Source organism: Pantherophis guttatus, chromosome 5 (genome assembly GCF_059756535.1).
Source record: "Pantherophis guttatus breed Tessera chromosome 5, ASM5975653v1, whole genome shotgun sequence".
NCBI classification, from domain to species: Eukaryota; Metazoa; Chordata; class Lepidosauria; order Squamata; family Colubridae; genus Pantherophis; species Pantherophis guttatus.
In genome coordinates this window covers 51,270,783-51,286,153 of record NC_142067.1, presented here as the reverse complement: position 1 = coordinate 51,286,153, position 15,371 = coordinate 51,270,783, and the positions used below count along the sequence as shown (strand labels likewise).

Genomic DNA, 15,371 nt, shown 5'->3' with positions numbered 1-15,371 from the left:
AACTCTACCTGGGTGACTGAGAATCTTCATTGACATATTGCCATGCACTTTTGGGAAGAAACCCTGAATTTGATGCATTCCAACAACCCTCTGCCTAGCCAGGTTGCTCAGAAAGAGCAACAAAACATCTCAACAAAAATAAATCCAGTTGCCATAACTCAATTTTCAGACTCAGTACTTTTTGCATTTATTACTGCATGTATAATCTCATCTCTTCAATCATGATAGGCATACTTAAGTAAGTCACATTGGTGAAAATCTGCTTCAGTGTGTTACACATAGTGTAACAAAACATTACACAGTGAAATAACTGGGTTTGAGGTTTAGTTTCCTTTTGTTAGACATTCTATAAGGAAATGATATGATTAATAGCAAGAATTTTTAAGACACATTTGAAACAACTTTAATACCTACAGTATAATGTAGCTGGAAAATTATTTGGACAATAGTTTTAAGATTAAAAGGTACACAATAAGATGCTGATACTACCGTATTTTTAGGAGTATAAGACACACTTTTTTCCCTCCTAAAAGAGGCTAAAAATTTGGGTGCATCTTATACTCCGAATTTAGCTTTTTCAAAGCTTTTTTTCAGCCCTAACGAGATGCTAGCACTTTGCCTGCTCCCTCCCGACTCTCAGGTGTGAAGTTTTTTTTCAGCCCTAATGAGGTGCTAGTGAGTGAAGCGATCTCCGTGGTTTGCCTGCTTTTCTCATTGCTTCTCTCTCCAAAGATCAGTTGTGCTTTAGAAGCTGTTTTTTATCTCCAAGCAGGGGATAAAAACCAGCAAACTAATGTGCTGAAGTTGACCAGACTAAGGACGCTAGCTAGATAAATACCTCGTAGGCAAATTTCCCCACCCCCCCTATTTTCCTCCCCAAAAACTAAGCTGTGTCTTATACTCCGGTGCATCTTATACTCGGAAAAATATGGTAATTTGCTTTTTACTTTTGCTTGAAGAAACAAAGCAAGACAAAAAGCAAGACTTCCTTCCTTTTAATTTCTTTTTTTTCCTTTTTTCCTTGTTCCTTTTTCATGTTTTATTTAGATAAATATTTGGATAATTTAGATAAAACATTAAAAAGGAAACAAAAAGAAAAGAAAAAGGCAGAAAATTGATTAAAAGGAAAAGGGTGAAAGTGAAAACTTTGGGAGTATGTCTATATGTCAGCTCCTGGCCCATTCTGGCCCTCTCACAAAGCAAAGCAGGGCTGGTTCTGTTTACTTCTTTATTGGGAACGCAGCCATGACAGCTGTTTCATGTTCTGGAATGTATGAACTTGCACCTGGTTGCAACACCTGGGAGCTGCTCTGTTCTTTCTTGAGCCTGTGTGGCTAAAGTCAGAGAATCCCAGGAAAAGGAAGCTCAAATTTATTTTCAAATATTTTTTTTATTTTTACTATATAAAGAAAGAGCAACAATTTCAATGTCTATATAAACAGTGTGTTGTCTGGTTACAGTTAATTTGAGCAATAGTAATAATAATGTTCATTAGTAATGATCATATAATAAGTATTTTCTCCACATAATATTAATAATTGTTAATACTAAATCATATTGATAATAAACATACCATAATAAACCCTCATGGTAAAATTAATCTTTTGCTTATAATTTTAATTATTCTAACGTGATTCTGTTATTTAACCATAGATAAAACAAATCCTATGTTTCAAAATATTCCATATCTTTCTTCTCTTTAATTTCAAGTGTTAATCTATCCATTTCTGCACATTGTAGTATTTTTTTTTTACTATCTTCTCAACTGTGGCGATCTCCACACCTTTCCAATGTTATGCAAATACACTTCTGGCCGCTGTTAACACATGTAATATTAAATACATAGCCCCTTTATTATATTTCACATTTATTTTCAATGACTTTATTAAATGCCTTTTAAAAACTCTCATTTTCTTTTGCATGGGCATGTGACTGGCAGGTGGCAGATCTTTCTATGGGAGATTTGCTATTGCATACCACGGTCATCTGGCTTAATCCTCCTGCGTCACTTGGAAAGTGGAAGAAGGAACCTGAACTGGCAGCATTCGGTATGTGCTTCTTTTGAGAGAAAAAGCAAATGAGTGTTTCATATAAAAATTAAATAAAATATGCATGTATAGTTTCCAATGACACTACTGAAGGTGTTTCTAGAAGGGCGTGCTGGGGGGGGATTGTCAAGATGGCAATCACAACTGTTTAATTTCCCCACCCCTCTGTTTTATGTGGGTCACATCAGACAACCCTGCTTTTGGCATAAAATGGACTATTTGAGGCAGATTGTCTGTTATGACATTGGATTTCAAAGCGTAAAAATGATTCCTAGATTCATAGGAAAGCTTGATTAAATATGCAAAAATGTTGGAAAATAAATGAGTAAGATTTGACTTTGCAGTCAAGTATTTTAGGTCACCCCTCCCCCCATGGCATACTTTAGAAGCTTGACTGGAAATGATGAGTACCAAAATACATTAGATTTGAGGGAATTGTTTTAAGCTGTTGGTATTCTTGTTTTTAAAGATGTTTTAAGAAGTAACAATTTAGGGCTTTGTAGTCTGTTTTTATACTTAGCATGCATCTATTTAAACTTTACAAGCTTAATAATATTGCAAAGCTCAGTAAGTCAGGAAATATAAAAAAAGCTGTGAAATGTAAAATAGATGGCTGTAGGCAGTAGCTCTTATTTTTCCTTCCATCTTCAGAGTTCATCCTTCAGGGAGACTTGCTAAAATGCTGCTTGTATGTACAGTAAATGTTGATTTTGGTTCTTTCCATGAATAATGCTTTCCATCAGAGAAATTCCCTGCAAATAATCTAGGAGGACATGATAATTTATGTAATTTATGCACTATGAAATTTTTAACTTTTTCTTCACAATTTTGAAAAATTATTAAATGAAAGTTTTACATTTTAGAACATTTTTAATTGTTCATAGGGACCATTTACAGGTATGAATAGTAAATGATACTTATTAAAGTGCTTATTCTAGAGCAGGGGTATCAAACTCGATTTCATTGAGGGCCACATCAGGATTATATTTGATCTTGGGGGACCAGGGTGGGCATGGCCAGGGTGGGAATGACAAGCTCGATATCACTTGTGTCAGGTGCACCTGTGGTGGCCTGAGCGTTCTGCCAGCAAAAACGGGCTCCCGAGCTCTGTTTTCAGCTGTGACAGTTTCCTGCAATCCTCTGCCAGCAAAAATGGAGCTCAGGAGGGCCACTGGCCATTTTCGTTGGCAGAGGCACTGCGGGCTGGTCCTTTGCTGTTTCCAGGGTGGCCCTGCAGGCCAGATCTAAGCACCCCATGGGCAGGATCTGGCCCCTGGGCCTTGAATTTGACAGCCCTGTTCTAGAGTAATCCTCTTAAGAGAATTAACTGACTCTGTTGGGAAGATCCTCAAATCCCAGTAAATGTTTAAATGTACGATTACAATTTATAACCCTTTATCAACGAAGTAAGTGCCATTGACTGTTAAAAACATTGAGTATTATTTTTTTGTCCAGAATAGATATTACTTCAGTTCATCTGGCTATCATGTATTTAGAAAATTATGCTCTTTCTTTTTGACATATGAGGAAGACTACTATATTTCTGTATGGGCCTTAATTTTTGGGGTGTAGAGGAAGAAACTTTGAACATTTTCCACAAAATTAGTAGCAGATGTTTTTTTTCTGGTTGTGCATTGATAAACTGTTAATTTCCTATGTTTGCGTTTTTTGCCCCTGTAGTGTTCAAAACTGCTGTGGTACTAGTATATAAAGAAGGAGTGAAACAGAAGAAAAAATTGGTAAGTTTCTGAACTGTAAATAATAATAAGCAACATAAAGGTAAAATATCCTATTAGATTGGGATAATTAGACAGGTCATTCTAGCAATAATTATTGTAAACTATTTTTAGTTGTAAACTGAATGCTTTCAAACAGCAGTCAAAGCTTTCCCTTTTTAATAGAGTGATTTATTATTGCTATCAGTTTTTTCAAAAGCAAATACCTTGGATATACGTATTCTGTTTAATTCTTTGTAACTAATTTCCTAATATATGCTCATACAGATCTCCTTTATCTTCTTTTTCATTGTGTCTTTTACTTTCTTACTCATCATTTGTTTTATTGTTTTTACCAATAAATAAATAAACAAACCATGCAGATTAGGCAAATTTTGATTGAAATATCCTGTGCTTGAGATAGAATTGCATTTAATAGAGTTGGAAAGAGCTGTTAGGGCCATTCTATATGATAATCCAAATTTTAAAAATAGTAAAAATCCATTATATCAGATTATTTATCATCAGATAATCAGATGATTATCTGGTGAATGGTAACTAATCACTTCTTTGGGCAATTGATACCTTCCTAACATCTAACCAGAATTTGGTGTTTTGTAAATTAAATATATTATTCTTGCCCTGCCATTTGTGGTGATGTAGAATAGAGCTTTACATTTTTAGGGTGAATCTTTTAGATTGTTAAACTATGCCCCACTCACCCACTCTCCTCGGTCTTTTCATAATGTTCTTAGAGAAATTAGACAAAAGTGAAATAAAGTAAAATTGTATCTTCCTATAATTATGAAAGTATAATTCTGCTGATGTAGAAACTGCACTTGCCTTTTTTGCAGCTGTAACACCCTACCAATATAAAATACAGAAAACTTTTAATTGTTTGCTATGTCAGATATAATCATAAAACTTTGACGCATCATTATCTGTTCTCTACAAAAATGATTCACAAGGCAATACTCATGAGATGAAACAGAGATCTTCTATTATACTCCTGTGACATTTGATCTTAATCTTTTTCTGCTTGAGACAGAAATCTCAACCTGTTTCTGCCTGAGACAGAAAAACTATTCAGCAAGATAATGGTTGATCTGATAATAAAATTAAGGGAATAATGGAATGACAATATATGAGGACCCAGATTGTTGGGGGCAATATGCTGACTCTGTAAACCACTTAGAAAGGGCTGTAAAAGTACTGTGAAGCGGTATATAAGTCTAAATGCTATTCCTATATAAAGTTACTTTTTCAGATGGGAAATTATCATGAGGGGATGAAACAATGAAGCCCTTAGGGAAAACTCCTATAAACATTCTTAATTCCATCACTTTTCATCACTGTGTATTGATCAAGACTGAAGGCTTTTGTAGATATTTTAAACATTTGCTATGAAACAAACCAGTTTTCATACTGTTAATATAATATCATTAATAATAAAAATTGTTTTTCCCTTCATAGGGTGGATCCCATAGGGCTTCCATTTATGAAGACTCAGACCCATTTCGTTTCCGTCACATGATTCCCTTGGAGGCTTTGCAGGTCCGAGCATTGGCAAGTGCAGGTAGGGTTAAATGGGTTTGTTTATGATTTTTTTAAAAAAAAATCTGGTTATTGTAAAACATCTCTTTTGAAGAAATACATCACGGTAGTTACCAAACTACAAGTATGGTAAGTATACAAGCTAGCAGAAAAAGCCAATTTATCAAAAATAAGAATTACAAAACAAACAAAAAATAGCAGAAAAAATAGCAGGATGTCCCATTTAGATTATATTTGATAACGTTTTTAACTGTCCAAATGGCCCTTTTATTTGGTAAATATGAGTGTTACTTTGAATTCTTGTTGTTTTCCCATTTCCTGAATTTCAGAACAGGAACCTCATGAGAGCAGGAATTGGATAGCTCAGTTGCTTTCTGGCTTTCTTCTTTTAAAGAGAGTTAAACCCTTAGTGATTGAACATTTAACTTTAAAATAATTCTGATAGTCAACAAAACTACTTAAAGCAGTAGGAGCCCATCATTATTTTAGTGTTTGAACTAATGCTTGCTAAACATGGCTGCTTGTCTCACTTTTTTTGTATTTACATTGTTTATCAGTCTCCATAGCATCATTATTTCTAATTGGCCAGAAAATCTCTTTATCCATCTCTCACAGCCCTTATCTCCTCTAGAATTCCCCTCAATCACTGTTTCCCAGCCTCCTTTCCCCATGAAGCAAAATGGGCCATTAACAGGGTTAACATAGCTTTTCCAATGACTCTTGTTCATGCAGATAATCTTTAAAAATGTAAAGAAAGTTGAATCTCACCTGTCAGACTATCTTTCTAACGTGAAAATAGATTTGAATTGTCTTTAATGCTTTTGTAAATTTTTTGGGTCATGTGTCTCTCCTGGTGCATGTGTGTGCATTAGCTGACACAAATTCTGTTTTCCGATATAAAATCTGTAGCCACAAAGTATAACTAGAGCGATTTGCAGATGCTTTCAATTCCTAATATTTATTCCTAATATGAGCTGCTGATGTGCACTGTCTGTGGTGTGCCTGTAGGAGTTTTTAGATTCACCACTGAGAGTTTTAATTGTGATAAGAGCTGGATCAAGCAAGGGAACAGCAAGATACCTTAATTAAGTCACTGAAAGTTTTCATGACCTATGAAATAGTTGTTCGTTTTCATGTTGTACCATGAGTGACATTGTAGGTATATGGACAATATTGTTTTTGTAAATACAATAGCACTTACATTCATATCAATATGTGACAGGGTAGTTACTCTTTAGATCACTTTTATTGCTTTAAATTTTGAAATTTGCACTCTGTGGTTTCTCTTTAACAACTAAACATCCCATTCAATGCAGCCAATGGAAAGTGGTTCAAATGTGTTTTGTACAGGTCTTTTTGTACATGTCTAGAATTCATTATTGTAGAGTTTCAATAGATAATGTAAAGATTGCCTATTCTAGCTTATATAAACTTTGTTGACTTTACTTTTTAGATTTTCATTTTCTGGCTTTTAAAAAAATAGCATCAGTAATGGTATATTCACCCACAGCATAGGAGCAAAATTGTATTGACAAAATAAAATGGTATTTGCTTAAGAAGATCCCTTGAAATTGTTTACATTTGATTATTAACAAAATGGTTTGAATGGGAGTCATATACAGTCCACTCTGAAATGAATGGAGGGTATCTATGCAGTGCTGCAACTGGCTGCAGCTGTTTATGATGCTACAGAGGCATCCTTGTGGAAGGAATATTGTTTTCTTGGGAATGTCTGACTGTGATGGTCTTTAGAATCATTCATCACGTAAGAAAAGTCAGGATAAGAAAAAATTATACCACCTTGTAGTACCAGTCTTGGACATTGCTAATGAGAAGATGCTTGATGTCATGGGATTGCAACCATGTTAAGAAGCTTTTACGTTTTGGTCATTCCATGTATTCAGCATGTCATGGAAATAATCCGTCATTTCACAGCATCATTTCTGGGGCTATAATTCTTGAACCACTTAATATTATGTATTTCATTCACTAAGCTAATCATCACACTAATCTTCAAATTTCGGATGTGGTTGTTTTTGAAATGCTTTCAGTAAATAACAAGTCAAGATGTTTTTAAAATGTTTTTTTTCTCTTTGTCTAGATGCAGAGACCAGTTCTGTCTGTGAGATAGTTCATGTGAAATCTGAGTCTGAAGGCAGGCCAGAGAGGTCATTCCATCTTTGTTGTAGGTAAGGAGTGATAGTTTGCAAAATTATATTGCCATTTACATTAAATAAATAAAAGTCAATATTTTGCTGACAGACAAGCATGTAACTGGTGTGTGTTCTTTCTTTCTTTTTTTCAGTTCCCCAGAACACAGGAAAGATTTTCTAAAAGCTGTGCATTCAATTTTACGAGATAAACACAGAAGACAACTTCTTAAAACCGAAAGTTTGCCCTCATCACAGCACTATGTCCCATTTGGAGGGAAACGGCTGAGTGCACTGAAAGGTGCAAGGCCAATTATGAACAGGACAGGTACTCATGGTTAAAGTTTGTTAAAGCACTCCAGAGAAGGGGGGAAAAGGAGTTTAAGAGCAACAAAGAATGATCCTACTCACTATTGGTTCTGCCCCTCTCCCCCATACACACACTCATACTTTGGTCTCTCACATTATGTACCTGCAACAGATTAGTCTTGAGAGAATTTACAAAACAAAACAAAGCAAAGCAAAGCACCATACACACACAAAATGCTTTTCCTCATTAATATTTTTATCCCATTTATTGTAGCTTCAGAAATGTGTAATAAGATCGTATTTAATTAATAATTAACTGCCATAGTGGCAGACTTCTGTAACACAACTGTCATTTGACACTTGAATGTTGAGGTGTGAAAGGAAGCTGAATTCACAAAACCCCACATCACATTAAATATCAACTCTCTGTATTTTGCCCCATGACTGCTACTTTGGCTTCTCTTCAAAAAGTCTGACATGTAGTGCTATTGAAACACTACTGAATTGTCTTATCTATTAGCATATCTTAAAATAATGAAGTAAGAAGTAATAACGGACCACTGAGCCACATGTTTCAGCCCCAATGGTCCAGATTTTAAAATTAAATCTAAGACATTTCTATTTACTGAAGGAAGAAAAAGTACTACCTTCTTTTCCATTATCATCTAATGTTAACTACAGGATATTTTAAAATTTACAAGGCAAGATATAACCTTGTATACAACTTAATTTCTCTGCCTGGATGATTTAGGTATGAACATTTTCAATGATTATTGATAGCATCATCATTTTATTTCAGGCATTGGTCAGAAATATATATTTATATGTGTGTGTCTGTACACAGACACACATGGACACGTACAGCACAAATAGATTTTAACACATTCAAAGCATTTGTTATTTATTTTGTATTTTATAGTAAATACAACATAAATATATAAATTTATATTTTGTGTTTCTAAACTGCTCATCCCCCTTGAGGAAATTTATTAGCCTTTCTTTATGTTTATCAGTTCCCCAAGTCATATCTTGTCAGATTTTACATGTTTCATTGTGATTAATTATCAGCTAGGGTTAAGGGGGGGCTCAGTGGTTAAAGATGCTGAGCTTGTCAGCTGGAAACGCGAGTACTGTGCAGCGGGGTGAGCTTGCCCCATCTCCTACCCACCAAGCAGTTCAAAAGCATTCAAATGTGAGTAGATAAATAGGTAGCAATTCCGTGCCCCTTTGGTGTAGAGTCATGCTGGCTTCCTTGGCCAAGAAATGGAGATGAGCACCATCCCCTAGAGTTGGACATGACAGGGCAAACCTTTACCTTTATTGTGAAAGGAAGAATGTTAATTTTAAAAAATATTCAAATTTCTCTTTATAAAAGCATCTGGGATTTTATTTTTGTGTGTGCACAGTGTCCGCCCCAAGCAAGTCACTCGGGAGGAGAAGGCGACGCCTAGCTCGAAACAGATTTACCATTGATTCAGATGCCGTCTTTGCCAGCAGCCCTGAGAAAGAGACCCATCAGACATCCGGCAATAAGGACACTGACCTCTGGGTAGAAGAGCAGTTTGATCTTGGTCAGTATGAAGAACAAGAGGACATAAAAGAAACAGATATTCTCAGTGATGAGGAGGACTGTTGTGAGCCTTTGAAGAACACCATGGTTGAAAAAGAACTCCAGGAGCAATTGCAGTCAACCTCTATTACAAACAACCAGTCATACCGGGGAACCAAAACACGGTATACTATGGGCACGCACGCATCCAGAATGGCTCAGTTAAAGAAGCAAGCTGCTCTGTCTGGAATTAATGGTAGCATGGAAAGCAACAGTGAAGAAGTCATTTGGGTTCGCCGTCAAGACTTTGTACCATCAAGAAAATTAAACACGGAACTTTAGAGCCAATACTTTCTTGTTAGATGCTAGGTGTAGGTGAGCCCCAAATTTACCCCCTATACATTGTGGAGAGCCATCCCTTAGAATGCAAACTTGCACATATAGTAATGGCAGCTAAACTCGTTGAAACTACAGCCTCTCCTCCTATTTTCTCCTTTAAAGTAGTATAAAAAGGAGAAGTGAAGCAAAATTTGGAAATAGAATGAGCTTGAGTCCTTCTCTATATAGTACCAAGGGCTTTATTTATTAAAAACAAATCAGGGGCTGCATAATATAATAGGCTGCATAGATATTGCTAAAAAACACAATGCTGTGGGTGTTTTTCTTAAAATATATGCGTGCAGCAAATTAGCTTAAGTGATAGCACAACAGCAAATGAATTTTATATGTGATAAGTAAAATCATAGGTTCATTTTTAAAAAGTTGCAGCAAACAAGGAACAATTGTCCATGGCTGCAGCAGATTTCACTATTCACCCTTATCCAGCAAGGGCAATCTATTCTGTACATGGAATTTCCTTCTTTCTGAGGTACCACAAGTGGGAATGGTGTTGAATGGAGGGAATAAACTTGCATTCAGCATTCAAGGACATACATACAAGGGATGATCTGCACTGCACATGCACTGCTAACCAGATGTTTGACATCACCACTGCTGAGTAGTCCAGTCGCTTATTTGCAGGAACTAGAACCAGCCTTCCCTTTCTTTTCTCCTTTAACAAGTTATAGCCTTTATAGTGCCAAACATCTCTAGTAGCTGAGGTAGCTGCATGCAGTAGCATTCACAAAGCTTCCTGTTGCGAAGTGAAAAATATCTGGATTTGGTGATGCCATGTGTATTTTAGGGATGTGTGAGGGAAAATCTGGAATTTATGTTGTGCTGAGTTCTTTTTGGTCTGTGATTAGTTTAATGTCAATGTTGGAATTTCTAGTTTTACATAAAAATTATAACAATGCAGAACTTTTTTTTCAACTTTAGAGATCACAATTCAACACTTGAAAATAGTTTTCTGTATGATACCTAAATTGCAAAGGCACAAATGAATGGGGATTTGATAGTGTTAAACTATAACCTTAAATGCAATGACTGAGGAGTAAGACTGACTTTCAAGTAGACATGTAGAGGGCTATGGTGTTTGGTTCCAAGTTTGGGCTGTAAAACAAACCTTTCAAAGAGGGTTTGAAGATGTATAGTCTGAACTGCAAACTTTTATGGACAAACTCTCATTTCTGTAAAATATTGTGGGCAGCTCCACATATTTGAGACTGGAATTAAGTTAGCAATGTCAAATAGCTGAACATCCAAGGAGGTTAACTTAATCCCTGCTGTGATTTTGTTGCAGTTGGTAGGATTTCACCTTGGGTGAGTTTGATCCTCCCTGCCTGATCAAGTTAGGCTCAGGAAAAATTAAATATTTTATGGCCAGAAAAGCTGACCTCATCTTATCCATGTGAGATTAGTGTACATTATTACTTGATTCCCTCTCCACACTATTAGATAATACGAACAATATACTAAACAGGCAACTTTCAATTACATTTAAAATTTCCTACTTAAACATCTATAACAGGGTACAGATACAACTTATAATCAAAGATTTCCAAATAATTTTTAAAGCACTTTTTTCTTTTTAAATATTTATATGGCTTCCCCGTCTTTGTTTTGCTCTGCAAAAATGGGAGGATTTTGAGGGGTTTTGTTTTTCAAGTGGGATTCTTTTCGGACCTACTGTTGTTTGACACATTAGTAGGTATATTGAAAATCTAAAATTTTGTAGTAGCTTTAGGAAATACATTTTGTATAATTAGCTATGGCTATGTTTGGTGACATGAACGGGAAATATTACCCAGTACCATCTGCTGTCTTATGTCCCAACCAGTATTGAAGTGTCACCTGTTTGATTCTCAGTGCACTATATTCAGTATTTTGATAGTTTTATTCTCTCAACTTTTGCTATTTTTTAACCGTTTTATTAAAAAGCTTTCTAAGCCCTGTGTATCTCATCATATTAAAATTAAATCAGTTGTGTACCAACTTATTAGACATTACAATGCTTTTGCTGTCCCCAGTGGAATACAATAAGCCTGTGAAATGCTGGATGTCCTGTGCTTGGAGGGTGCCATTGTTCTTGTACATAATATAATGACCTGCCAATGTCAAAAGTTCTTATATATTTCTTTTATAAGCTGAAAGAAGGTCTATTTTTATGTTTTTAGGCATATGAATGGAACGTTGTAAATGCCTGTCAAATAAAATAATGCTGAAAAATATTGGGGGAACATGTTATTTTTATTTTATTTCAGTATAAAGCATTTTGGTTATATTGGCTGGAGATTTGCAGAGTTAATACCAGAGTTATCTGGAGTACTATAGGTTGGAATGATCTTTTAGTAGACACAAGGACAACAGATACAACCCAAGCAAACTTAGCATCTTTCTATATCTTAAATTAAGAATAATTAAGCCAAAATCACCCAGATTGAATTTCTATATACTAGAGCACCTGCGGAATTCATAAATGGCATTCATGGATCTCTGAAGTACCAGGTGAGTAAAGGATAGGATAGACTCTACAGTAATTCATAAATAGATTGATTAGTAAGCACACTGAAAACAATGCTTAATTGTTTACCAATACTTATTCAATACAAATTTGTTAAAAATAAGTCTTATCAGAGTAATCTTTCCTTTAAAAAAAAATAGGTAATTTAGTAAAACATTTCACATATGATATTCAATTTATTAAATTAAGTAAAAAGATATAATTAGCTTGAAAATCACAGACAAAGAGGATATATCAGTGGGCTGAAATATTGATGTCACCACAAATGCTTATCTTGGACCATCTACTTTTCAATATATATGTGGAGATTCTCAGTCATCGAGGTCATAGTTGTCCCAAAGGTGCTTTTTCAAGAGGCAACTGGGCTTTCTGGTTTTTCTTTGAAGATGTTTCACTTCTCATTGAAGAAGCTTCTCAGAGCTGAAGAAACTTCTTGGGTGAGAAGCAAAATGTCTTCAGAGAAAAACCAGAAAGTCCAGTTGCCTCTTGAAAAAGCACTTTTAGGTTTTCAATATATAGCTTGCATGAAGATGCTTCCTAAATATGCAGATGACACAAAATTATACAAATTAGCTAATGCCATAGAGTAGATTTTTTCTTCTTCTGTAAATCATGACCCTGTAAGAAGTCATAACAAATTGGAATTACAATTTTTTAGTTGAGAGGGTTGAATTGTTGCTAGAACTTGCTCCTGTTCTTCCTATGGACTCTGGGATGCCCTCCTGTGTTTGATCAGTATCTGGACAGAATAAAAGAGGCCCCAGATTCTGTTCTTGAAAGCTTCAGTGTGGTCTTGCAGAAATTTAGCCTTGGCTGCCCATGGCTAGATCACTTGTAGGGGGGGAAAGGCCTAGGCTGTGGTCCTAGCCTGGGGCACATTGTAAATTCATCTAGATTTGGAACACTATTGCAGGTTGCTCCAGAGGTGGAGTTAAGACTGCTCATGAAGGTAAGCAAATGTTGATTGTACTATGGGGTAAGAGTGGCTATTTCAAAGGTAAGGCCTGAACTTCAGAGACCATGTGAGGATGAATGCATTCATAACTTCACTGAGGGGTATTTTTTGAATCTGATGTTTTATCTGGTTCTGTTCTGTGAGGTTGGATTGTATAATTGTTTGGCATTGTTTCAGTTATTTTTTTGCCCGTTGTTGCTTTGTTAAATGGAGGGAGTCACAACACCACAGAGATTAAGAATCTCTGCAGTAGAAGACAGAAATAAAGTTCAAAATAAATGATAGATTAGAGATGTAAATAGAAGGACATATAATGAAATTCAAACAGGTGAAGCTCTTGAAACGGGAAACAAAGATGAAACACAAAAGTACAGTATATTATGGGGAACAGCTGTCTTAATGTAATTGAGAAAAAAGATCTTGGTAGTTAATTGCAATTTGAACAGCAGTGTGATGTAACCATAAGAAATGCAAATACCTATTTAGATTCATGGGTAGAATTATAGTTTCCAAATCATGAGGATTACTATTGAATTCGAAGTGTCCCACTTTACCATTCAGAGCAATTAGAACAGGTGCAGTAGTACAATTGGGATGATCAGTGGATTGAAAATGAGAGTTTTCTGCAGGTGATATATTTAACTCCTCCTCTTTCCAGATTTTGCTAGTGAAGTCACTGGAAAGTTGATCTTGAGGAATATAATGTTGATTGCAACAGGGTGCTTCCCACATGAATGAGAGTCATGCAGGTTCATAGGGAAGAAAGATATAAGTGACATTACATATGATCTTACATATTTTACACATTATGTTGTCCAATCCTAATTATTTTTCCCTCTCTTTAGGGTGATTTTCAGAATTTATTTAGGATATATCTTCTCTGGCAGGTTCACAAAAATAACAGAATAAAATGAAGGCCATCCAGGTGCCATCCTAGTGGAATTTGCTCTACTACTTTGGGTGTGTGGGTATGGGATGGAGGTTAATCAAAACAGTGATTCTGCAGAACATATAAAGATACAGGTAGAAATACTCTCTTTGATGATTGTCCCTGGTTATTGTTATATAGTATCTAATAATATGTTATTATATCTGATCTACTTTGAATGCACTAAAATACATGCATCTATTATCTGAGCTGACATAGTAAATAAAATATTAATTCTAACTAGTATGTTTTGTATTTATGTTACCCAAATGAAGGAATTTACAATATGACAATGAGTCAATAATACTGAATACGCAGAGCCTTTCAATCATTATCATTGCAATGAAGTCTATATTAAAAATAAACAATGTAGGAATGAGCAGATGACATTGTACAGCTGAAGAACTAGCCACATCATATTGAACAAGATAGCACATTGGTTAGGTTTACAGAAGAACCATCCCATAGCTTCCATTTTTCATTAATTACATTTTACTCTTTCTAAATAAAAATACATAATCTTATATTTTAAATAGCCTAGATTTAAATGCAATTTAGGGTTTGCAAAATTTATTTATTTATTCAATGTTTAGGCTGCCCGTCTTGTGGTTTCCAATGATTGCTGGGTTTACATAACACTAAGCCAAAATGATGTGGGAAGTTAAGGCTTTCTATTACAATGGTTCATAAGTCATATTTATTTAGTTTGTTTAATGAACCCATCTGGGGTTAAGTAAACCATGGCTTAATATACTAACTAAGATAGGAGTAGAACTATTGTGTAATTAAACGTATCTTGAAAAAGCAGAGCTACTCTAAATTATGAAAGAAAATTTCAGAAGCATGCATGGAGCCTTCAGTCTACATTTATGAAGCCCTGAGCTTAATTTAAAAGCACTGTGGAATGAATCAATATTTTACATACAATTGCTTCTCCCTTCCTTACAATGTATTACTCTTTTTGAAACAAACAAACCACTAACTCAGTTTGTCAAGTATAGCTAGATGAGTTATTAATATAGGTAGAAAAGATGACCAAAAATGAAATGGATTACTAAGGAAATAGGAAACATTAAAACCATTAAAACATTAACACTGATTTGTAGTATCAGTGTTAAAATAGAGAGATTCTGGTATTTTTTTTAATGCAAGCGATTAAAAATGAAATATAACCATAATTTTTCCAAATAGAATACTGCATGAGGTCATTTCTCTCTCTCTCCCTCCCTGTGTGTGTGTGTGTAGAGTAGATACTTGACAG

The 15,371-nt window shown here is 35.1% G+C and overlaps 1 protein-coding gene across 17 annotated transcripts in view; it reads left to right on the top strand.

Annotated features, from left to right (window-relative positions):
- TIAM1 (TIAM Rac1 associated GEF 1) overlaps positions 1-11,934 on the top strand; it is a 196,862-nt gene extending 184,928 nt beyond the window's left edge. For all 17 annotated transcript variants that reach the window (XM_087895077.1, XM_087895070.1, XM_087895067.1 and 14 more), the window contains 6 exons: positions 1,940-2,048; positions 3,729-3,787; positions 5,237-5,339; positions 7,419-7,506; positions 7,623-7,795; positions 9,183-11,934. In XM_087895077.1, the coding sequence (XP_087751203.1) occupies positions 1,940-2,048; positions 3,729-3,787; positions 5,237-5,339; positions 7,419-7,506; positions 7,623-7,795; positions 9,183-9,667 (1,017 nt within the window). In that variant the 3' untranslated portion in view covers positions 9,668-11,934. The remainder of the gene's footprint in view (positions 1-1,939; positions 2,049-3,728; positions 3,788-5,236; positions 5,340-7,418; positions 7,507-7,622; positions 7,796-9,182) is intronic.
- The last annotated feature ends 3,437 nt before the right edge of the window (positions 11,935-15,371 follow it).